At 33.8% G+C, this 25,389-nt stretch overlaps 1 protein-coding gene and 1 long non-coding RNA gene across 4 annotated transcripts; one reads left to right on the plus strand and one right to left on the minus strand.

Moving 5' to 3' along the window:
- Positions 1-460: 460 nt before the first annotated feature.
- On the minus strand, positions 461-25,053 carry Ypel (Yippee-like). 3 transcript variants are annotated; one of them, XM_036371854.2, is made up of 3 exons: positions 24,397-25,053; positions 5,163-6,039; positions 461-5,083 (listed from the first exon to the last, which is right to left on the minus strand). In XM_036371854.2, exon 3 carries the CDS (start codon positions 4,979-4,981, stop codon positions 4,637-4,639), a length of 345 nt encoding a protein of 114 aa, XP_036227747.1. In that variant the 5' UTR covers positions 4,982-5,083; positions 5,163-6,039; positions 24,397-25,053; the 3' UTR covers positions 461-4,636. The 3 variants fall into 3 exon arrangements, with proteins under 3 accessions (XP_036227747.1, XP_014094092.1, XP_036227739.1); XM_014238617.3 differs by having other exon boundaries at positions 461-5,086; positions 24,397-25,051; XM_036371846.2 differs by lacking the exon at positions 24,397-25,053 and adding an exon at positions 14,439-14,590 and having other exon boundaries at positions 461-5,086.
- LOC118682611 (uncharacterized) lies at positions 7,658-8,725 on the plus strand. Its single transcript, XR_004978429.2, has 2 exons — positions 7,658-7,909; positions 7,965-8,725. It is a non-coding gene; the product is annotated as an uncharacterized lncRNA (long non-coding RNA).
- Positions 25,054-25,389: the final 336 nt, after the last annotated feature.

A 25,389-nucleotide genomic window follows, 5' to 3' on the forward strand; every position in this document is an offset into this window, starting at 1 on the left:
TTCATTTAGTTGAATAAATTAAAAATAAATAAATCAGTAAAATAAAATTAAAGCAATTCAACTACAGATCAACCAAACTCATTTTTGGTATTACCTCAACATGGAACTTCAACTATTTTCAGTCGAAGTTTCATTGTGTTATCAACATAAAAGGTTAAGATTTGACAGATAATTAAACAGCTGGAAATTTTTTAAAAGGAGAAATCAAAAAAATTCAATTCTGTTATTGCTCACGGAATCATATATCGATAATAAAGAAATTCAAAACTTCAACCTAAATGCAGTTGAGCTGAAACCCCTAATAGGAGCTCTAATCTATGGCTAATTGCCGTTTAGTTGAGTAATTTTTAAAATTTTTTCGCATATTTCATTCCACATAAAAGCGTTTCTACTGATGTGATCTTGAGAAATATTTTTCCTACCATAGATATAATTAGGAATAATTATAAAGTACATATAATTTTCTGTATATTACTATATATTAATAATTTATTTATCACGTTTTTCCATCAATTATAAACTAAAACTAGGTAGCTACAATTTGCGTATGAATTGTATGTATGTGTGTATGTGTGTGAACAGCGAAATTATTTTCGGATGTATTCATGTATTCGGCTATATTTTACGAAATAAATAAACAATTTTTTTTATGAAATAGCATGTTTTATGGTGTACCAGTGTTTGCTCACTAAATAAAGCAATACTTTATTTCAAAAATGTCCGCATATAATTTCTGCGATATGCAATAGTACATTCATATTTTAATTATAATATTTATGATAGTGTTGAGAAAATAGATATTCATATACATATATGTATATATTTTTAATTGTGTTTGCCCAGTTACCAAAACATACAAATTTGTTTATTGTATTATGAGATAATTCTATAATTTTTGATAAAAAGCAGAAACACAGTTCTGAGAGTTTAAATTTTATGCATTATGCTTCATTTTTCCATTATTTGATGTTTCAATTGTTTTCGGTTTTATTTTCTTTACGAATTGCTTTAATCCTTTTAAAATAAAAGTTTGAATATTTTTGAATATTTATTTATTTTTTTAGCATTTATATTAATGGCGGATATGTAGTTTAATTAGTAGTTAACAGGAATGTAATTTAGTAATATTTTCATTAAAACTATACTATATAGCATTTAAATTCCTTTTTACGAACAGTATTTGCCAAGTTTTTTGTTTCTAATTTCGCATCGAATCAATTTTAACTCAAAAGGAAATGAATAGCGAACAAATTAAATAAATAGTGTTTCTTTGCTGTTTGATTGCTGTGACAGAATATAAGTATCTGTCAATAATTTCTTTTCTAAACTATAAACCTATATTAAAGTATATATTGACTAATTTGATATTCTAACTGGGTGTATGTTAATTTGTTATTAGAGAACCAACGACATTTATGACGCGAATTTGTTCTTGGCAGTTTTTTTTTATACATACATATATATGTATTATTTACAGTTTTATTCTATGCTATAATAAAACGCTTGCAGCCAGTTTACATACTATATTAAAGCGATTTGATGAACATACACATGTAAATAAATAAGATTTCTCTTAGATTTCAAGCAAACGAAAGAAATTTAATAATATTTTGATTATTTTAAGGTTTTTATTACTCTTTACAAAACAAAAACTTAAGACTTTTAGTGCACCTTTGAAGTTTTTATGCTGCATTTTAAGACTTTTTAGCAGTTGTTGCAAATCATGTTCATCCGTGAGTTTTACGTGTGATTTAATGCATTAATTTTTCTTTTGTGACAGTTACATTGCTATGGATTTGATAATTGCTATAAAAATGGATACGCATTTATTGAATTACAAGTTTGTTTGTTTGCCCCACAGTTTCGTATATGTGGTACTTCAAACGTACTTCTTCGTTCATCATTTCATTTAAATTCTTTAATGTTGCAATGGTGTATTTAATTCCATCAATAGCTTAAAAGAAAATTAATAATTACAATACATTAATTTTTAAGCATTTGGATTTTAAGCTTCATTGTCAGCCTGAAACCTCGATTTTATAAAAACTTTACTACAAATTCCATATTTTATTTGCATATATACGTACATGTCATCACCTGAAATACAATTAACGGTAATAATGAAAAATTCGAAATTTATTTTGAAAATGAATGAGCTGCATCTAAACGAATTTATTAATTTTAAGCACACAAACATGTGTATTTAAAATAATGAGACTTTTTCAAAAGCAATATACTTATCAGCACGCGCCCGGCTGGTGAAACTTCAGCTCTAACCTCAATTGCACTTAATACAATAATGAAGTTTGCTTCCATTTTGTACCAAATATAGTAGTATTCTATATTGCAATCATTTTACCGAATATTCTAGTGGTACTTTAAAAGCATGTTACGAATTTTACTATATTTTTAAAGAAAACCACTATAAATTTAACAGTTTCTGGTTTGTTGCTTCACTAATTACTTTTATTTGACATTTCAGGTGATGATAATATTTATAATTTAGTTGGAATTAGATTCCGTGCGCTATTTAAAACGGTTTTATTTCAATTTGAATTCTTATTAAAAAACGCTAAGCTCACTCCATCACTTAATCTGCGTTTCTCAACAGCTCTTATCAAGTACTTATTTCACTGCCATACAAACGTTTGTATATAGTCTTAGGCGAGCTTTGCGAAAGTTTCCGTGAAAGCTTTAGAATATCACCTCACCATTTCAAACTGTTATTATTGAAAACTCTTCTCAACAGGCTGCAACGTATTTATGAAACATTTGCTTTAAAATACAATACTCGGAATTTAATAGATTTAAATAACTTCGTTAACATTCATACATAAATATGTATATTTAGTAAATAATGTAATTTTTGCTTATTTACAAATTAAAGCATTTGTCTTTGCATCGTCCTAGTGAATATATTTATTTTAAATCATACAGCAGCAGTTAATTTAACACAATTCATATAGGTATGTCAATCAATATTTTTATGAAAAATGTCGCGGGCAGTCACAACAAATGTCCTTGCACGGAGTTATATTGCTTGCCCTTTTATTAATTTCTTTGTTGCCTGCTAGCAAATGAAATTGTTGTTGGTTATCGATATTGTTATTGTTGTATGTATAAAAACTGTTGGCACTACCAAAATAAATTACACACAAGTTTTGAATTTGTATCATATATGTATGTATGTATATTACTTACTTTACACATAATAACAGTTATATGTAAATTTAGTGTTTTTGTTCTTGTTGAGCTATTAAAAATGCACATAAAACTTAAAAATACATGGTCTATGTCAAGGATACACATTAAAATAATCTTACACACATTACACGTAGACACATAAGTTTATATAGTGTACCACTTTTTTAATTATAACTGTAAAATAATAGATATTTATCAATAATTTTTCAAAAACTATTACAAAACGAAAAAGCGACTGGTTTCTAATAGTTTACTTCATTTCGGTATAAGGGTATTTACGATTTAAAGCGTTGAAGAGGTAAGCTAAACTTTCCATTTGCAGGCGCACCTAAGCCGTGTCTACAGGTTTTTGGTTAGCATATACTTTGTTCATTAAAAGCGCTGTGTCCTCAGTGGTGCTATCAGCAGAAGTCACTGTTGCAGCAAAAGTAAACCGCAAAAGTTTGATTTTGTAGAATTGTTGTTAGAAGATTTAAAGTATCGCCAGTGGCAGTGATAGCAAAGACAGTTTAAATTTATTAGCTTCACAATATGTGTCCATTTCGCACTATATATGCGTCTATCGCCATTAGCTTAGCGACCTTGTCTGCGCTCTACGCTTTGATACTCAATTGCATGCGTTTGTGTGCTTTCATTTCAACATTTATCCAATGTGAATTTTTATGCTTGTTGTTGCTCATTATCCAAAAGTTTTAGTACGGTTCCCGGGTATATGCTTTTCGTATCATATTATGATTCTGGAAATGAAACCAGCAAGACTTGCAACTGGTTTACAAAAGCGAGTTTCTGCAAGGTTTGTCTTGTGGATTAACTTTAAATGTTGTTGGCTTTTGTTTATGTTGTTACTTTGTAAGTGTTGTTTTATGAAAAGGTTTTGAAAATATATCGGTGTTGTGTTTGAGTATTGATAGAGGAAGGATTTGGGTGTCTGCCAGCAGAAGTGATAGTGATAGATGTAGATGTATGCATGAATGCGGTCATCGGTTATTTGTTTTTGTGTTATGATCCTTAATGGTGTTAAGAGCAAGCGGTGGCAATTTTAAACATAAAATCACATTATAACCTTAATTTAAACACATTTGCTTTCTTGAGGTTTTTAGCAGATATTCGCCTTGTTTTTAAGGATAATGTCAAAAGTGTATACACAAAATACATTTTAAACATTACCAAACCTTCACTGGTGTTCAAATATCACTACATAATTCATGTCTAGCCACTAATATACTCCAATCACGTTCACCAATGTTCCTCGCCATATAATATCAATACCACTACCGTCCTCAAGCTCATCTTCAAACACAATATCACTAACATAGATTGTATAACATCCACATTGTCCTCAGCATTAACACGCACTGCATTCGCTCGACATCGCTAGGCTTCGTTTCATCATAGGCGATCTGCTCCATCGTATAAATATCAACACTTTCGCTCAATCCCAGCCGTTTTCTTTGATCATGTGCGCCAACTCTATTATGTACTTGCCCTCCTTGTATTTTTGGCTGCTCTCGTATGCGTGTTCGTACTTCCAGCCCAGAGGTGTTTTGCAACAGTCGCAAAATATGTCTGCGACGGCGTGTAGACCAGTAAGTAGCACACGCTCCTCGGTTTGCCCACAGCCCACATTCACCACCGAGTTGAATAGGTAGGCAGGTCCTTGACTGCCCTGGAACGATTTTGAGATGAGCTCATCGTGGGACGCAAGATGCGCACGGCAATGTACGCAAGAGTACGTTCGGTTCGTGGACGGCAAGTAGGCTTGAAAAGTCTTCACCATTTTGTTTTGCTGCACGCACCAAATACTACGGAGAGCGTAGTGTATATGCCGTCTCTTTAACTAGAAATCGCTTATTTTTTAGTTGAAAACTAATAACGTCGGCTGCTGTTAAAAAATGGAGAATAATTTAAATTAACTTCAATCGATCAAGCCAAGGAATATAAAATAATTTTCAACTTACAGTCGAACGAAAAATTGGGTTTTCGCTACGCTTGCTCTTTGAGGAAATCACAACAGCAACCGCACGACTGCACCGTCCCACCACCTGCAGACTCCAAAGCACTTGCAACAATTAGAGCAACACAAACGGAGCAAAACAACCACAACTATTTAACAACATTCACTTCAGCAATGTGTATATTAGCGATTCTGTTTAATTCGCGCAACCATTTAGTTTGCCAGCTTGCAGCTCTATGGCTCAACAACAACTCAACGGCATCAATGGAGCGTTGCTCTTTATTTTGCCCGCTTATTGTGCGCTACGCTTTATTTTGCTATTTGCAGTCTTTTTTGTTTTGTTTTTGGTTGGGGTTTACTTGTATATTTTATCTCTATTTATCTTATTTTTTGTACTTGTACTTGACTGGTGTTGCTGATGTTACTGCGTTTATTCCAGCTCTTTTTGACCGATTATTGTTATTGTTAAGTCTTCATAAATGTCTGTATGTCAGCAGTTGCCCGCGTTTGTCGGTGAGTGTGGACTCAGCGATAGCTTTGCGATCTATATCTACACTGTGATAAGTGTTTGTTTACACTCTGCACCTACCTTGTGTTGCCGCACACAGCCTTATCAGTTCAAGATTCACAGAAAATACAAAAAGTACGACGTAGAACAAAAAATAGCACCGTTTGTGGTGGCACACCTCCCGCAACGGTATTGTTATGATGTTTGTTTTTGTTGCAGCGACACTGGGACGTTATTGTCTGTCTGTGGATCTGAGGCTATCAGTTAGCCTTAGTCACAAGTACGCGCACAATACCCTTTAAATGGGATGGTTTCAATCGAACTTGCCTCTTTTTATTTTATTTATTTTGCCACTGATTAAATATCAAATTTCCTGCAATATAAAAAGTTATTAGTGTTTCGTTATAAATCATATCGCAGTAAATCAAAGGGGCAATATTTACAAACAAAATTAAATATAGTATTTATATTTTGCGCAGCCAATGACGTATGGCATTAGATGCTCTAATCGAAAAGTATTTTTCACGTAATGTCTTAAAAATAAGGCATATACATAATATGTATATAAATAATATGTATGTATTACATACTATTGATAACATTCTCAGCGAGTTTCAACAAGATGCCTTGTCCAGTATCGAAATATGGCAGCTGAAGGTACATATTTATTAGTAATTTTAACCATTTTTGGTACCAATCATATAATGACAAATGAAATCGTCTGAGAAATTTACTAAGAATATTCACGTAATGTTATGTACAGTATCATTTCAACCATAAGAAAAATTATGAAATTACTATATGGAATGTAGCGCAACGTAAGTGCCGATAAATTATATTTCTGATATGGAATATACTCGTATGTATTAATATCAAAACGATTCCGAAAATTGTTTTTTTTTTTTTGATATTCGTGGTTTGGTTCATCATGAATTCGTTTCAACGGGACATACGGTCAATAAAGAGTATTATTTGAGCGTTTGAGGCGTTTGAGGCGTTTGCACGAAAACATCCGTTGTAAATGGCCGTATGGCCAACAATTCATGTTTTATTTACAATTTCCGGAAACTTTCTGGTCTTAATGTAAATAATGCCCAGAGAAATCTTACCAAAAAATTTTACCTAGATATTTCTCAGATTGATTCATACATATATATATATATATATATATATATATAATAAAGGCAATGAAAAGGAAAGAATAAGATTTAACCATAGCCCACTTACATATACCAAATCACATTCGACTAAGCTAATGTCAGAGAGCCACTATATATGTGCTATGTTTGAATGCGATACCTTTTGTGATCCTTAAGCTATCTGATGCAGTCCAATTGTTTAATGAGTAATCAAAAAGTGGAGGGTATCATGAGAACACTTGTTTTTCAGTTTATAACATTGACTGCCAACCGGTTTTGACGCTACCTTCACCGGGTGCCAAGCTCGCTTTTTCTAGCCTCATAGTTTTCATCATAAAACCTGCAGAAATTGTCATAGTGCCTTGAAAATTGGAACAAATTTTTGGGCAGATATCAGCGTACCTAAAAAACATTATAAATTCATGTCCCATCGCACAGAAAAGCAACAACATTGAACGCCGGACAAGCCCTGTCGCACAACTTCGTTGTGATATGTGACATGGCAGCTAAATTGTGTGGAAGGTGTAAAATTTTGCCTAAATTCTCCATTTTATTCTTAACATCGAATTTAGCGTTTCTGGGCTAATTTTTTGCGGTAGTACGAACTGTTATTAGTTTCCAAGCATGGGAATTCAACAAATGGTTTTTTGGAAAAACTGGACATGTCGCAATCATACCAATTAAACAACACATAACGATAAATTCTGAGTGATACCCAAACATTTTTTTGCCAGTGTCTTTCAAAAAATCAAGAAAACCAACCGTCGAACACGGATCAACGGACGAAGACTCTTCACGAGTTTCACAAATCGACTGAAACAACTGAATTTTTGAGCGCTCAAAACACCGTATTGCCCTGACTTGGCACCGAGTGGCTTCTTTTTATTACCGTACGTAAACAATAAACTAGGAGGTCAACGTTTTTCTTTCGCTTTAAGAGTCGGTTGGTGTTTTGCTAACTCATTCAGAGTGGAAAAAGTGATTCGACGCATGCAAAAGTGTATAGACCTTAATGGAGAATATTTCAAAAAACAATAAAGCGATTTTCGATTCGTAGAGGTATACACGCAAAGAATATATAATAAGTTGAGTGACCACATATAGGTGTGTATGATAAGTACATAAATACATACATTAATAATATATAAATCAAACAAAGAAACGATAAAAATTTTCTGTAACGACAACTGCAACAAAACTGACAGAGAACTCGATGACTGCAGTATTACAACAAAGACGACAAATTATAATTAGAGAGAGCAGATGGTAGACACAAAGGCAGAATATGGCAATCGGATCAACGCAGCGAAGTTACAGACAGATGCCAATAAATTTGAGTATTTTAAAAAGCAGAAAGAGTGGCTAATGACTTCAAAGGACAAAGAACTTCGATGCGAGGTGTGGAAAAGAGATGTATACATGTGTGCTGAACAATGGTGTTAAACTAGAAAATTGTGGATCAATGTACGCAGTTCCTGAGCAAACACACTGCTGACGTTTAATATCAATGGCGGTTCACAGAGGCCAAGCGCACACTGATATAGCATATCTCATAGCAAATCTAAGAGAATTTTGTACAAATGAGAAAAAACTTGAACCTTATTGGAAGCCACACTTGTATACAGTTATGCATATTTAATGACTAAGCTTTTTTACACACATGCTATTCTTACATACATATGTACATAGGTATTAATAGCAAGTAAGGAATAACAAAGCCCGTCAAATGTTGCGCAAGAATTCAACATTCATTATTCGACGAAATCCTGAATTGATTACAACAAATTTGGTATTATATTAAGCTATATTATAGGTCATAGACTGAATTAGTTTTATTGTTACTGTATATTTCATTTCGCGTCAGCTAAAATTATAATAAAAACATCCTCAAATTTTACGTATAACATGATATAAACTCAACCGGAGAGGCCCATTTTAATATATTGAGATGATATGGAAAACGTCAACCACAGGATGGGAATTCATTATATTAGGGATAAGAGGTTTATACCAAGACCAATTTCATTTATATATAAAATAATTTTATAACTTTTAAGAAAACGTATCCACTAAATTTCATTAAAATATTACACATATTGACCAACTTAAACGGTTTAAAATCAGCTGGAAATTTGAAATCCCTGTACGGGGTATATTGAGACAGAGATAGGTCTTGGCTTGTTACATTAACCTTTGACATTGTTCAGCTATACTCGAGAACATATTTTCTAGCAAGTTTATAAGTAAATAACTCACACACTGACTGACATATTTGGCATGAGGTTTGCAAAAATAACATGTACATATGGAGATAGGGGTAGTATTGACCCGTTTTTATCTATTTTTGGCATTAATACATATTGCTAACGGAAAAAATGTTTTCGGAGTTTCATTCAGGTATACTCACATATCATCACCAATATATGGTATATATAATATACTTGTAAGAAGGAAGCTCAACCGAATGTTTAAAAATCCTGATATTAGTTATAAGGGGGCTAGGGCAAGTTTTCACCCGAGTTTCCATTCCATTCCATTTTAGGCACACAGATGCACCGTTATTATAAAAAGGGAAAAGCTTTTCCCTGAATTCTAATTATTTATCTTATACATTGAACGGTAATTTAAGTAAAAAGTCAACTATGGACACTGCGATCCACATCTTCGGAATATGGGGGCGTTAAAACTAACCGTCCAATTTTGACGTGGTCGTAATCCGATTTCGCCCCTTATATGGGGAGAGAGCGGGGTTATCACCCGATTTAACCATACTGTCGATAAGGGCGTTAAAAGGATTTGTCCTGAGTGAATTTAGTTATTATAGCTTTAGTGGTTTAAGGAATATGCACATCAACCCTATTAGAGGGCGGGGCAAGCCCACTTTTTCAAAATTTTTTAAACTGCATATGCCCCTCCCTAATGTGATTCGTTATACAAAACCAGTCTTGTATCTTATTGTGGAGCTTATTGTAGTTATGGCAATTAATTGGTTTTCGTTTTATGGCGTCTTGTGGGCGTGGCAGTGGTCCGATTATGCCCATCTACAATACCTTGTGGTGCCAAGAAACCTGTATAGCAAGTTTCATTAAGATATCTCAATTTTTACTCATGTTACAGCTTTCACAAACGGACGGACAGACGGACAGACAATCACCCGGATTTCAACTCGTCACTTCAAACTGATCATATAAGTATGTACTTTTATATATAACCCCATATCTAACTTGATTAGCTTTAGGTGATACAGACAACCGTTAGGTGAACAAATCTATTATACTCTGTAGCAACAGGTTGCGAGAGTATAAAAATACATCGAAACCAAGTAAGGAAGGGCTAAGTTCGGATGTAACCGAACATTTTATACTCTCGCAAAGTCAAATGGTATACTCGTTTGAGATTTCTTTGTGGATTGACTGATATTCTCGGTAGAAGGTCAACTATAGGCACTGGGGTCCACATATTTAGTACTTAGGGGCTTGAACAGTTTTGGTTCGATTCAGACAATTTTTGGTCACAAGGTGGCATACTTGAAACGTATTATTCACGCAAAGTTTTACCCCGATATAATCATTGTTGCTTGATATGCATAATGAAAAGTGAAAGAATCAGATGGAATTGAAAATGGTGTTATATGGGAAATAGGCGTGGTTTTAGTCCGATTTCGCCCATTTTCGCACTATAACATTATGAGAAGAATGTTATGTACCGAATTTGGTTGAAATCGGTTAAGCAGATCTCAAGATATGGGTTTTCACCTAAAAGTGGGCGGTGCCACGCCCACTGACTAACTTTGAACGCGGTTCCTATAAAGTCATCTCATACCATCCCAGAGATAAAATTTAATGTCTCTGGCGTGTTTAGTGCTTGGTTTATCGCGCTTTTAGTATTTTTTAACAGTACCGTTATATGGGGCGTGCTTGTCACCCGATTTCACCGTCAATAGAGGTGCTAAACACATTTGCTTCCAGGGAATTTGGTTATTATAGCATTAGCGGTTTAGGAGATATGCACATTAAACCTATTATGGGCGTGACCATGCAACCATTTAAAAAAAATGTAACTGCAGATGCCCCTCCCTTATATGAGCCTGTGTACCAAATAACAGTCTTGTATCTTATTACGGAGCTTAGTTATAGCAATTTATTTGTTTTTGATTAATGGCTTTTTGTGGGCGTGGCAGTTGTCCGATTACGCCCATCTGCAATACCAATCGTCTCACGGTACCAAGAAACATGTCTACCAAGTTTCATAAAGATATCAAGTTAGAGCTTGCAAGGACGGACGGACAGACAGTCACCCGGATTTCAACTCGTCTTTTCATCCTGATCATTTATATATATTTATATAACCCTATATCTAACTCGATTAGTTTTAGGTGATACAAACAACCGTTAGGTGAACAAAACTATTATACTCTGTAGCAACAGGTTGCGAGAGTATAAAAACAACCCCTGGATCCTCTTTGAACTTTCAATTACTACGTAAATAGAAATCAATTTCCACCGAAATTGGTTGAAAATTCGTAAAGGTAAAATGGAATTTAGTTATGTTCAAGTTGGGTTATTTCAATTTTAACTCAACTGAATGGAGTTGTAAACCTTAGTTGAAGTAAAATTTCAAAGAGTTTTAACTTGGTTCCTTTAGATGATACTTTCTTAAGTATACTTAACATATTTCGTTGACAATAATAACCACAGACATATATGAATATTAATAATAGAACCCTGTAAGACATAATAATGCTCTATGTTTGCTGAACTAACGGTTGACTACTGCTTGTGTGCAACATTACTACCTATGAAATAAAAACAGTAGAATCATTTAAAGTGTTAAATGGGTATTTCCCTCAAATAAATTATTCTATTTATATACATACATATTTATGCACATATATGCAGATATTATGTGTACGAGTATTTATATAAATATGTGCTGCACAAGTCAGGATGGGGATTGAAAAATACGAGACGATCGCAAAATGTGTTGAAAATCACATTAATATTCTTCAGTACTTTATGTATATTTTAATATCACATGCAAAATGCCACACATACATAGAACAAAGAAAGCTGATGGGAACCAAGAATGGTGAGACAATGTCAGCACAAATGCAACATTTATATACTAATATGCAACATGCGCATCTGGTATTTTAGTTTTGCTCATAAAATTTTTTTTGTAAGATCAAAAATGAAGATACACACGCACAGGATATATAAAGAACAACTCGAGACACTCATTCCACGCCTTATCATATCTCTTAAGTTTTCAGAGTTTGCCCAGGAAAAGATTACATACCACAAGAAAACTTATCAAAGTAAAAGACTGATTCGATAAATATGTTGAATAAAAATCGAGAGTTTATTATATTTTTCGTTGTAGAGAATAATAAATGTTTTATTTCGTCCGAAGTTTGGTTCCGCCTTACACGTTTTTTTTGTTCTTGTCAACCTTCAGTATGCTTTGTATTTGCATATCTATACCGAAAAAGCAACTGTCAAACGGAAGCCGAACACCAAAAATGTCGTGCTTGCACTCGTTGAATTTTAATATTATCTATGTATTTGTATCTGTCCTAGAGATAACTTAATGAAAAAACTAAATCAATATGACAATGATCAACATATAAAATGATTTGCATATCATGTAAAATACTACTTGTTATACCTTAACCGAATCGAGAGAGATATAGAGTTATATATGTAAGTATGTATATCAAAATGGTGAGTCGAATTCCGACTGGATCATTCTCTGCCATTGGTACAGAGACACTATCATCTAACAAGTGGAAGGAGCGACTTTGGTAAAAGAATTTTTGGAAAGTGGGCATGGTCCCGCCCCTAATGCGTTTCATGTAGATATCTCACAAACCACTAAAACTATATCAACCATACATGCATAACACACTTCCCTTTGATGTCTGGCCATACGGTGAAAGCGGATGATAATCACTCCCACCCCCATAAAAAAGTGCGCTACCTCGCTAAAGGAAAAGGTCAGAATCATTAAATTGTATTGTCATTTTACACTTTTCGTCTAAATATGGCAGCAATCAGTGTATTACTTTTTAAGCTCCGATATACTGAATATGAGAACCTCAGCACCTATGGCTTTTACTTTTTACCGAAAATATCGGTCAACCTGTGAGTATATAAATGGATTTCTCAGTGTATCTCTTAGTAATAATAATGTGCTCTGGTGAAAAAAATTGATAATATCGGGTCAATATTGACCTTATCCCCTATATAACTTATAAAATGATTTTCAAACGGTTAGTCATATACGGTATAAGTCGGTATAGTATATCTTAGCGAAATTGGGTAAACGTACACTCTTGAAAGGACTTAAATGGGTGAAATCGGTCTATGACCATATAGTAATATTACCTTATCTTACATTTTAGTACAGAATTTAGAACGAATCGACATAATTGCATTAACTCCGCTATATTAAAAATCACTTACTTGTATCAATATTTTATTGAATCTAATACATTTATAAAATTGCATACTAGATTATGTATTTTACTACTAAAATTTTATATTTTAGGGTTAAAGTTCGTTTTAGATTACCACTTTCGCGTATTCCAAATAATTTCATATAGACTGGTCTATAATTTTGTGCGCAACTGTCCTTACATCAGTAACTACGATAAGTATAGTTAGAACATTGCAAACAATCGTAAAAGCAGTAAAGACAAACAATAACTGAAGAGGACAACGACACATGAAATGACAATATGAAAGCGTTTGTGTCGAAGAAGAAGGAAGCACACACAAAATAGTTCGATGAACTCAAAAGATATGATTGCACAATATATAAACGAGAATACAAGAATGCCAGAGTACTTTTGACAGAGGAATCTTAAAGGAATTAAAGCAATGGATATGACTCGACAGCCGGGTCTACGATACCGGAACTGACCCGGATTTTATCCGGCAAAGAACTGTTATTTTGGCAACACAACGTTATGTGTTTGAGAAGAAATTGGGTTCAATGCTAAAAATTTACAGTTAACCACAGTTAGTCATCCCTGCAATGGCGGCGTAAGTTTTATTTTTCCACGGATGTGGTTAAATTGCACATACTTACATACGAACAAGTAATAAGTCGTGACCACCCAGAAGCTTGTTGTACATAAAGGATAAGTTTGTAAGTGCTTAACTGAAAAAAATATAATACAAAGCATTAACCGCGGACAGAGAATTTACGTTTGTTTATCCACTGTTTTGCAATACTACTGTGTTACATTTGTGTAAGCATATCGCGCCTCAGAAAAAAAAACACATTAAATTATAAAACGAACTATGCAAACGCGAATACGCGTGCAAAGTAAGAAAAACGCAAGAGAGAAGTAAATTAAGTAAAGTAAAATTTATAAATTTGAAAATTCACAAATTTCACAGCTGTTTTCGCTATGGTGATGTGTTTATAAAGGGGAGAAACGAAAAAGCGCATAAAAACACGGACAAGCGAATACAGAGAGAACGAGTGCGATTCACAAGCAATTGTAAACAAATACAAAAATCAAAAACAGACGAATAACAAAACACAGCGAATATTTAGCACATAACGTAAAAACAAAAAGCGCAGGTGAAAAAATTTAATCGTAGATCGCCGTTTGAAACCTTACCAACTTAAGCGAAACTTGTCAACTCGGCAAAGTTAACTGACTTCAATAGATATCACTTAAGTTCTTATAGCGTACAATGAACACGTTTACGATGGCAGCAAAACACCAACTGTTCTTACGGTGCAGTTGAAATGAGCTCGACTGTTGCTTTTCGCTGTAGATGATGATGAATGACAACAAGAAATAGTAGGTACAAATGTGCGCCTTTGTTTATCTGCGAGGCAACTCTAAATGTATATGTACATACCTATGTAAGTGTGTATGTATATGCACAGTCAAACAAAAACCACCACTGGCGTACTGACGGCGAGCCGTTAACTATACTATAACTTGAGCAGCTGTAGATACGTGCCATGCAAAGATATAAATGTATGCACATATGTATGAATGCATTTTATATTCGTATATACATATGGACTTCTTCTGGTATCAATTCGCAAAGGTTGCACCGAAAATTCAGTTGTAGTTTCTGTGGTTGGCGTCTAGAAGCATTGAGTTGACCGACATGACCAGTCCAATGGTGGCAAATATGAATACAAATACACAGTATTAAAATATATATGTACATACATACCTAGGAATATGAGAGTGAACAGAAATATTGGGCAAACGAGCGAATATTTATGCGCTTAGCTGCCTACATGGAAAGATATAAGATACATACATATGTGTATTTACGCATACATATCTGTATGCCGATACAAATACAACAACAGTCGTTACAACCAGCTGATGGACTGTCTGGACAGCTTGTCGTACCGGTTTGTTTATTTCTTCGGTCTTTTTCGACAAATGCGAAAGGTGTGTGTCTGCATGTAAGAATGCAAAAAAGTCGAGGGAATAGTTTTGAAAAACGTATAGTATAGTTTTAGTTATTTACATTTAAAGGTTTACTTCTTACTTGACTCCGAACAACGAATATGCGAATATGTAAAATCTTCGCATAAGAACCTTTGTATGAAAGTTTAGTACGGTAGCTAGCAAAATATTTGCCACTCGATACGCAAATAAGCGGCAGCCCTAGAACGGATCGGAAACCTAAGCTCTTTTGCTAATTGTTGATCAATTTTAAGTGGAATATTTTTTGTCTTCCACATAAACTTGTATTGCCTCAGTTTTAAGCTGCACAAATAAGACACTTTTTTACAATGTTCAAAAAGCTTCATGATATTTCTAAAATATGTTGTAAAAATATTATTGAATTAACATTTGAATTCATTTTATTTTTGGTATCTCAAATATGGGATTAGAAAATAAAAATTTTAATCCCGCACACCGGATTAAAAATTGAAACAAACAAGTAAGGAAGAGTTAAGTTCGGATGTAACCGAACATTTTATACTCTCGCAAAGTGAAATGGTATACTCGTTTGCGATTTACTTGTGGATTGACTGATATTTTCGGTACAAGGTCAACTATAGGCACTGTGGTCCACATATTCAGTACCTAGGGGCTTGAACAGTTTTGGTTCGATTTAGACAGTTTTTGCTCACAAGGTGGCATACTTTAACCGCATTATTTACGCAAAGCTTTACCCCGATACAATCATTGTTGCTTGATTTGCATAGTGGAGAGTGAAAGAATCAAATAGAATTTAATATGGTGTTATATGGGAAATAGGCGTGGTTGTAATCTGATTTCGCCCATTTTCGCACTATAACATAGAAATATGAGAAGAATGTTATGTACCGAATTTGGTTGAAATTGGTGAAGCAGATCTCAAGGTATGGGTTTTCACCTAAAAGTGAGATGTGCCACGCCCACTGTCTAATTTTGAACGCGATTCCTACAAAGTAATCTCATACCATCCCAGAGATAAAATTTAATGTCTCTGGCGTGTTTAGTGCTTGGTTTATCGCGCTTTTAGTATTTTTTAACAGTACCGTTATATGGGGCGGGCTTGTCACCCGATTTCACCGTCAATAGAGGTTCTAAAACCATTTGCTTCCAGTGAAGTTTGTTATTATAGCATTAGCGGTTTAGGAGATATGCACATTAAACCTATTAGGTGCGGGACCACGCCCACTTTAAAAAAAATTTTAACTGCAGATGCCCCTCCGATTACGCCCATCTGCAATACCAACCGTCTGACGGTACCAAGAAGTTTCATAAAGATATCTCAATTTTTACTCAAGTTAGAGCTTGCACGGACGGACGGACGGACAGACAGTCACCCGGATTTCATTTCGTCTCTTCATCCTAATCATTTATATATACATAACCCTATATCTAACTCGATTAGTTTTAGGTGATACAAACAACCGTTAGGTGAACAAAACTATTATACTCTGTAGCAACAGGTTGCGAGAGTATAAAAACGTTAACTTCGGTTGAAGCTATAATATCCTTCGCAACCCTAATTTTGACTGCTGGAATTTTATTTCCGAGTCTCTAATTACTCTGACATAAAAAGCATTTAAAAGAAAAATAGTCTTTGACGAAGGAAGGCACTTTAGTTCCAGTCGCGCACATTTTGGTCGATATTGTGACGCAGTTAGTAGTGTACAAATACGGTAACGAATACCAAAAGTCTTAGCTACTATTATTGAAATGTATTGAAGCTCTGACTTCAATGTCGAATAAAGATACCCCAAGAACCAATGATTCCGTAAAGATCAATCGATTTTCGTTTATGAAGATCTTTTATATGTCTAGAACAGAGAACATTGTCTGGAGTTATACTCACACTTCTAAAACACCTGTAGTCGACCATATTTGTCTGACCGCATTTTGTATGTTCAGTTGTACATCTTATATAATAACGTCTGACTTTAGGAACGAGTTCTTAATATATTCAATTTGGCATGCTGCATTTAGGTAGGTCTTATAATGAATTTTTAAATAAAATACAAGTTAAGTAGTATTTTTTGTGTACAACACTTGGTATCAAGAGAATTGCAATCAATATACAGTGGGTCACAAAAGTATTTAGCATAAGAAAATGTTAAAATAAACATGTTTATTTTCGCATTCAAACAATCAATATTATAGTTATTACTTACTTATTACTTCACCAAAATTATAAAAAAAATTAAGTCATAAAAAAATCTATAAAAGCTTAATTTTCAACCTAAAAATAAAGGAAGATTCTAGAGCTAAAATCTAGAATGCTCATATTTTATTAGGATACAAATGTATTTACAAGTACATACTATGTATGTTTCCGACACTTTGATTACAAAACCCCAAAAAATGACAGAATCCTGCGCAGTGCTTTATTTTTAATTTGAGATTTGGTGTTTGAAACTCTTCATTTGGTATGCGAAAAACCTTACGACGACCATTCGTACCAAATATGTATTTTCCCCCTTTTCGGTAAAAATTGTAGTTTACCAAAACTCAATTTTTTATATCCTGCACAGGGTACATTAAGTTTGCTAGGATGAAACTTCGGAGACCCTATAAAAGAATATATAAATGATTGGCGTGGCAAGCAGAGTTAACTTAGCTTTTATCATCATTGTGAAGATATAATTTTTTCATGTGTGGTTAATTTCTTGCTTTTAGACATTAAAAAAAACAATTAAGAGCGACAAGTAATATGGAAACGTTGTAAAATTCATTTATGAGCCACTGTATAAGTATATTATATCCATAGTCACTAAGAGTACAACAACAGAATAGGAAATAAACAAGACTAGCATGTCGCGTATGTACATACATTTATATATAAAGACGATGAACCTAGCAACATAAACACGGCACCAAACAAACTATACAGTGATGCGAGTACGGTTCACCCACGGCATGCGCACCATCATATACCACCTCGCGAGCGCAAATGCAATTCGTATCCATAGTGGGCTTTTACACACAGACGAGGGTCAATCGTTTTCAGCAAATTCTCTTTTGGTGTCGCTCTATGCATTCACACGAGCAAAAAGAGTCCAGCAACTCGAATCGAGTTTTCTGTCATTCCTTTTCATACAATTTTCGAAAATGTTTGCGCGGTTCGGCTACGCGACACTTAGAGTGTGTTGCATAGTTAATTTGTATGTTGAGATGGTGGTCCCACATTTTGCTTGCAATGAGTTACCATGAATGTGGTAGAACAATATGCATAATACCTACCCGCGTAATAGTTTCAAAGAAATACTTAGAACAGGAATTCCCTAGTCCACCAGAACGTATTGAATACCCGTTACTAATATTTTCAAGGTCAAATTTATAACAGGAATTTCCTAATATTTAAGTATTAAAAATTCATAATTTCTTGACTCCATATTTTAGTCTATTTATTATAAAACATCCTTGAATTAATTACAATTTTAAATAAAATAATATTCGAACTAACTCCTTTGCGGTTAAATGAAATAAATATGAAAGCATCTTAATATTTTATGATAAGATAAAAAAATAAAGTTACCATTTTTATTAGAATTATTTTATGTATACTGGTACACTATTACATTTAATATCGCTATATGTTGTATATATGTATGTTGTAAAAATGTAAATTGAATATTTTTGAGTATCTTAATTTTTTCCTTATTTACAATTTTTCAAAATATTTGTATTATTCCAAGCATACATATTTGCATATTACATACAAAAATTAGATTCTGTTATCTATTTTCTCTTCATTTGAAACCGAGCGCTCTTGCAACCGATCAAAGAATTTGAAAGTGAAAAGGAATGCTGAAAAGGGTAGCAGCGAGTTGTTACGAACAAGAACACAAAGCGTGCCACCCGAACACGAGTGGCACGGTCCCTTCGTTTTTCCTCGTCGTCCCCTCGCCCACAATAAACCGGTTTGGGTTACAGAAGAGTCTGTGTGTAAAAGCCCACATATACCGCATAAGGGGTATTAACCGTAAACGTGTTGAAGATTTCAGTTGCAGTAACGGGTGCAACGACTTGAACAACGAATACATACATAAATAGTGCACCCTACAACCGGTTAAAATATCTTAAATATCGGGGTAGAATTTGATGTCAAGGTTAGATTATCATGGTGGTCCTCGAAAATCTGCTTTATGCGAGTCGTCCATCCACCTCTGTTATAAAGGATAACATCGAAAATGTTAAAGAAACAGTGCTTTAAAATCGTTGTGTTGGCAACCACAGAAAGATAGCAGAAGATATCAACTAAAAGTGTTGTGGAATCTAAGAGAGATTTACGTAGTTGTGAAACAACTATACAAGTATTAAAGTTTACAATTAAGTCCGCTATTTTAGCTTAGAAAAATATTAAGAGATCACAGTAATCCACTTGATGCACTAGAAGAATCGCATGTGAAATTTTGCTTGAACTTACTTGTATGCTTGCATACATACTTTTTTCATAGATTTATATCACATTATCGATTGAATAAAGACGCATTTGGGTGTTAAATTACGTTTTGTAAATATTCTTAAACTATCTGTATTTTTTCCAGAAACTCAAAGTTTGGAACCAAATTATACATAAACTGATCCAATCACTTATTAATAGTAATAGTCACCCAGCTCTAATCCAGCGTTAAGGTTAAAGCGTATTTAAAAATAAGTCAAGTGTCCAAATCTCCAATAAGCTAATTTCAATTCACATAAAAAGTGCAGTGACGGAAATTATTACCGATTTTGGAATTGCAGATCTTATCATTTTAGAACTGGAGTTGATTTTACTGGAACCCGTACAAAAGATTTCGGAATGTCAGTACTTATATGATAGTATTTTGTCTCAAAACCGCATTTTATAATACAAATTACAGAATATTAAATTTTAGCAAATCAGATTTATTTGTGATTTTGTAAAAAATTCGTTAGGCATCAAGAAAAAATTTTCAACTTTACTACGAATACCTGAAACTTTTAAGAAAATGATGAGATCATGCCAAAAACTATATATCGTTCCCACAACGTAACCGGAACGGACACCGTTATTAGTTGCAGTATGTTTCTTAGAAGCGATCGGCCGAATATGTGTGGGCAGTGTGTTAAGCCTGAAAACTTCTGATTTTTAATTTAACTATCGAAGGATGCATATACATATTTTCATTACTAAAGTATGTACATACTTTTCCCTACATTCCCTCTCAATTCGACCGAGACGTATGAGTGTATGTACATATGTGTTCGAAGTTGTTTCTCTCTATCAAAACGATTTCAAACAATACAAGTGGGTACAATTTACATGCAAAATACATACAAACATAAGTATATATACATATGTATGGATGTATAAACTTATGATGATTGTGAGAGCCGTCAGATTTCGATATTTAATAATTAATACATATTATTCATTAACGTTTTGTATTTGTTCTCGATTCAATTGAGGTCCGTCTATGGCATAGGCAGAGTCAATAGACTCTTACATAAAATTCAATATTTTTCTCATTTTTCGTTATATAGGCCATGAGTTTCATACTCTAAATAAATTGCTGCTTCATAATTTCTTAACGATTCCCTAAGTATAGCCGACTGCCTTTGCGGTCGCCAACAGCGCATTTCGGATTCCGTCTGTGTTTGTAATTTCCTCATTATTAATTGCAACTTTTTAATTACAAGTATGTGCCTTTGCTTTGTTTCCCCGGTCTCGAAATGCCGATGACCAGCATTTAAGAATCGGCTATTGGCCTTTTAGTTAAATGTGCGAGCTGGTCGCGGCAATTATGATGTTGGATTCTTTGTTGGAGTGGGTTGTAATGTGTATGGATACTAGCTACGTACTTACAATATTTTTGGAACATATGTACAATAGTCTTTACGAAGAAAAAACTGCTATACCGAAGCTATAATATATATAATACAGAAGCTTCACAGGTTAATTTTTTATAGCATAAAAGGGGTATGAACATATCTTTATCTAGGTTTTGACCGATCAGTTTTAATGGCAGCTATGCATAATAATATACAATAATCTGTGCAAATTTCCGGGGAGGTATCTTGTCATATATCAGCTTTAATGGCAGCTATGCATAATAATATACAATAATCTGTGCAAATTTCCGGGGAGGTACCTTGTCATATAAAAAAGAATTTCCTTGTAGGGAATTGAGTATGATCGATCAGTTTGTATGGCAGCTTTATCCTATAGTGTTCCGAAGAGCAGCTTCTTGGAGAGAAAAGGACGTGTGCAAAATTTCCTATCGATATCTCAAAAACTGAGGGACTAGTTTAACTAACCAACTGGACAAAGCAAACAAGACAGGCGACAAAACAAAACTGAATTATAGAAAGGTCCTCAAGAAACGATCAGATTTAATGTTATTCCTCAACACACTTATATAATATACTTATGCGTATTAAGCTTAAATCCGATATTATTAAGTGAGCATTTACTAGATACACACTTCAATGCATTTTGCTATTGTTAATCGCTGTGAATTTTGCAATAGTAATGGCGTTTGGGCGGTTATCAGCAGTTTTCCATAAGTATGTCGCTTATCTATGGCGTGGGGAAATTGCGTTTTATATTTCAGAGCTTTGTATGTATGTATGTAACTAGATATGATTAACTTACCCAAAAAGAAATTTATATCATGAACAATGAGCATTGCTTTCTTTTATATTTGTATATATTATTTTTCCAAATTTTCTATATAATTGACTATAAAAAAAAGGAAGAATATTATATAATAGTATAATTGAACTTTTAATACTCTCGCACTTTGTAAGGATCGATGAGGGTAAATGCTTTCAGGTATTGACAAAACTTGACATTAAACAAGTACGAAAGAGCTAAATTTGGGTGTAACCGACAACGACAATGGCAAAAGGACTAAATAATTAATTTTCTTCTTGTTGCTCTAGCTTCGGAATTGTTCAGTACCATTTTTTTAAATTTATTTTGAATTTTATGTGGTTTCATACCTTAAATACAGGATGGCTCATGAATCGAGGTACAAAATAAAACCGTAAGAACTTTTTTCTGGTGAGTAATCGACTTACTTTTTTTTTTAATTGGCAGGTTATTATTTAAATTTTTTTAAAATTATTGCTTGGGATACCGGACCAAGAGAGTTTGGATAATGCAGCGGTATCATGCTTTGCAGTCCGTCATTCCGTCCAAAGTGAATTCAGACGGGATTTTGGCGGCACTCCCCCGAGTAGATGGACCATTATGAGGTTGGTAAACATGTTTGCCGAATCTGGAAGAATCGCAAGTCGTACTATTGAGATCCGTATGTTCGTGTTCATCGTCAATTTAAGCAAATCGCAACATGTAGGCAGCAGACGGTCATTACAACGGATAATTCCAGAAATAATCTACGAGACGGAACTTCACCCAGTACGAGTCAATATGTGGTGCGCAGTTTCATCAAGGTGTGTTGTCGAGTCATACTTCTTTGAAGAGAACAGTGTAACAGTAACTGTCAATGAGCACCGTTATTTATAGATGTTGAATGAGTTTTTTTTACCCAGAACTGCGCCGAAGATGTATCCCTTTTAATAGCGTTTGGTTCTAACAAGATGGAGCAACTGCACACATAGCCAGATCGGTTATTGCGGAGCTCCAGCGAAAATTTGAAAACAAATTAATATCAAGAAAGTCCACTTTCCGCTGGCCCCCAAGGTCAACTGACCTGGCTGTACCAAACTTTTTTTATGGGGTTATAAAATTTGACTGAACTAAAGCAAATCTGACTGAATTAAAGCAGTCCATTAAATCGATAATTGAAGCAATCCCGACTTCACCGCTTCAGGCCGCAATGATTACTTTTCTAATTAGGTGTGGTATATGCTTGGCTGAGCATGGAGGTCATTTACGGCCCATAATTTGTAAAAATAATTAATTATATAAAATAAAATAAAATTAACTATGCAATAAAAAATAAGTAAAAGTAATGTAATGCATTGATTAAAAAAAAAGTCATTGCGGTTTGTATCGTGGGCACCCTGTATGTACATACGTAAAAGTTCATAGATTTAAAGTCAGTCGGAAGTGCGAAAATCTTTGTATTGGGTGTATGGAAGCTAATGTAAGTATTGCTCCGATAATACCCAAGGGCATAATATTATCTGGAAAGATTATCTTTCTCTGTATTTCAATAATACCATCAACGTTTATCGATATGTTCAGTAAAAACCCGGCTATAAGCACTGAAGTTGTTGTTGTTGCACTGAAGCCAATATATATGGTATCTGAGGACTTGAAAAGCTATGGTCCGGTTTGTACTATTTTTGACGTGAGATGGCACAGGTTCGAGTCACTATTTGTTTAAGGTTTTATTCTAAAAATTCATTGGTGCCTATTCTGTGAAAAGAAATATTGTCAAGCACTAGATATGGTTAAAAGTAATTAAGGAGTTCCTGAGATAAAGTTGCGTTGGCCACACCTATTGTCTAACTTTGATTCTGGCGGCTCCTATGAGAGTCTTCTGTAACAACCCTTGCACCAAATAACGGTTTTGTATCTTAGGAGTTTATTTATAGCATTTTATAGGTTTTCGCTTAACGGGCGAACATACACACACTTGGACAAGTCATTCTGATAATTTCGTCTGTTAGGTGAATTAAACTATTGCCACCTGATTTACAAACTGGAGATACAGGACAGTTTTCAATGATGAGTAACCTAAATATTATTACGGTTCCGAATATACTATATACAGAAACAAAATCTATAGCTGTCACAGTCAACCTTCACGATTTTCTTTTAGGTAATGAAAAATTAATGACATCTTTTAAGACTTAAATTTATTTCTATTTGCATTTTAAGCATGATGGTGTATTGGAAAGCCCTTATAACCTCTTCTACAACTAGATAACACAATTGGGTCAAGGTCAAAAAATGACCTTGTTCTTCATAAAGATTTCACTTATAGGGTAGATATGTATGTATGTATATATGTTAGAATAATAATACATGGCCTGAAATATAAAATGTCTTTATTTAAATGGTATTGCTTTTATTATACATATGTGTATGTCCAAGAGCACAAATAAATATCGACTACTTATATAAATGCAAGTAGCTGCTGTTTGAAAAAATGTGTGTGTTTGAACACATTTACAATAGTCATTTTCTTACCTGTCTTTCCAATTGTTTTTGAATCGTTAGCTAATGGGCTACCAATATATGCATTTCACCATCCAATTAGCGTTAATTTAATTACAATATGAGCGTAGGTAATTTAAAACAGTATGTATTTGTACACTCTATATATCCACTCCTCTAGCAACAATAATATTTGGCTTTCAATTGGATTGTTTGGTTTTTGCGTAAACTTTTTTTACTGAATGCACTTTGATATAGTATTTAAGTGTGTACATACATATGTATTGAAGCTATTGCTTCTGCTTAGAACTTCGATTTTTCAAACACCTAATAATTCGCTAGATTTTCAACTATTGATTTAGTATTCACTTCGATTGAAAGAATGAATGTCTCACTTGACAAAAATGTTTCATCTGTATTCCATATGTCGCAGTATACTTTGTTTTCAGATTTTTCGTCACAAATGTTTTCTTGCTTTGTTACAAGTCTCCTAGTTTCCCTATAAAAAGCTTATATTTTTTCAAACAGTGCACATTAAATTTGTTTTGCTATCAAATTCCCAAATCTGTCATGGACAATTTAGAACTGCGCTTTATTTTGCACAAATCCAAATTCCTAGATTTTGAACGCAATCAACCCACTTGCTTTTACCCACGAATCTATTCCTAGGTTTGTTTTTCCGTTTGCTGACTATGGTTTCCTCTTCTGTTTTCACAATATTTATGTTTCTTTCCCTTGTGATCTCTTTTGTACCTTTTCTAAAGATATGGAATTGACCCCTCAACATAATAAAAGTGTGGAATAAACAAATGATGATAAAGGGAGAAAACAAGATGATAACAAAAAACATCTGTTCTCTTTGCAGAGTTGCATTCACAAATAAATCTGATTGCACAATATAATTAATTTCTATATAACTGTGCAATAAAAGTACATATTGATGTTACATCTTTTACTATCTTTATTTACATCTCCATTATTTAATTTTTATTTAATAACTCTAAGTGTATTTTAAAAAAAATTATG

The sequence above is a fragment of the Bactrocera oleae genome, chromosome 5 (assembly GCF_042242935.1).
Source record: "Bactrocera oleae isolate idBacOlea1 chromosome 5, idBacOlea1, whole genome shotgun sequence".
Lineage (NCBI taxonomy): Eukaryota > Metazoa > Arthropoda > Insecta > Diptera > Tephritidae > Bactrocera > Bactrocera oleae.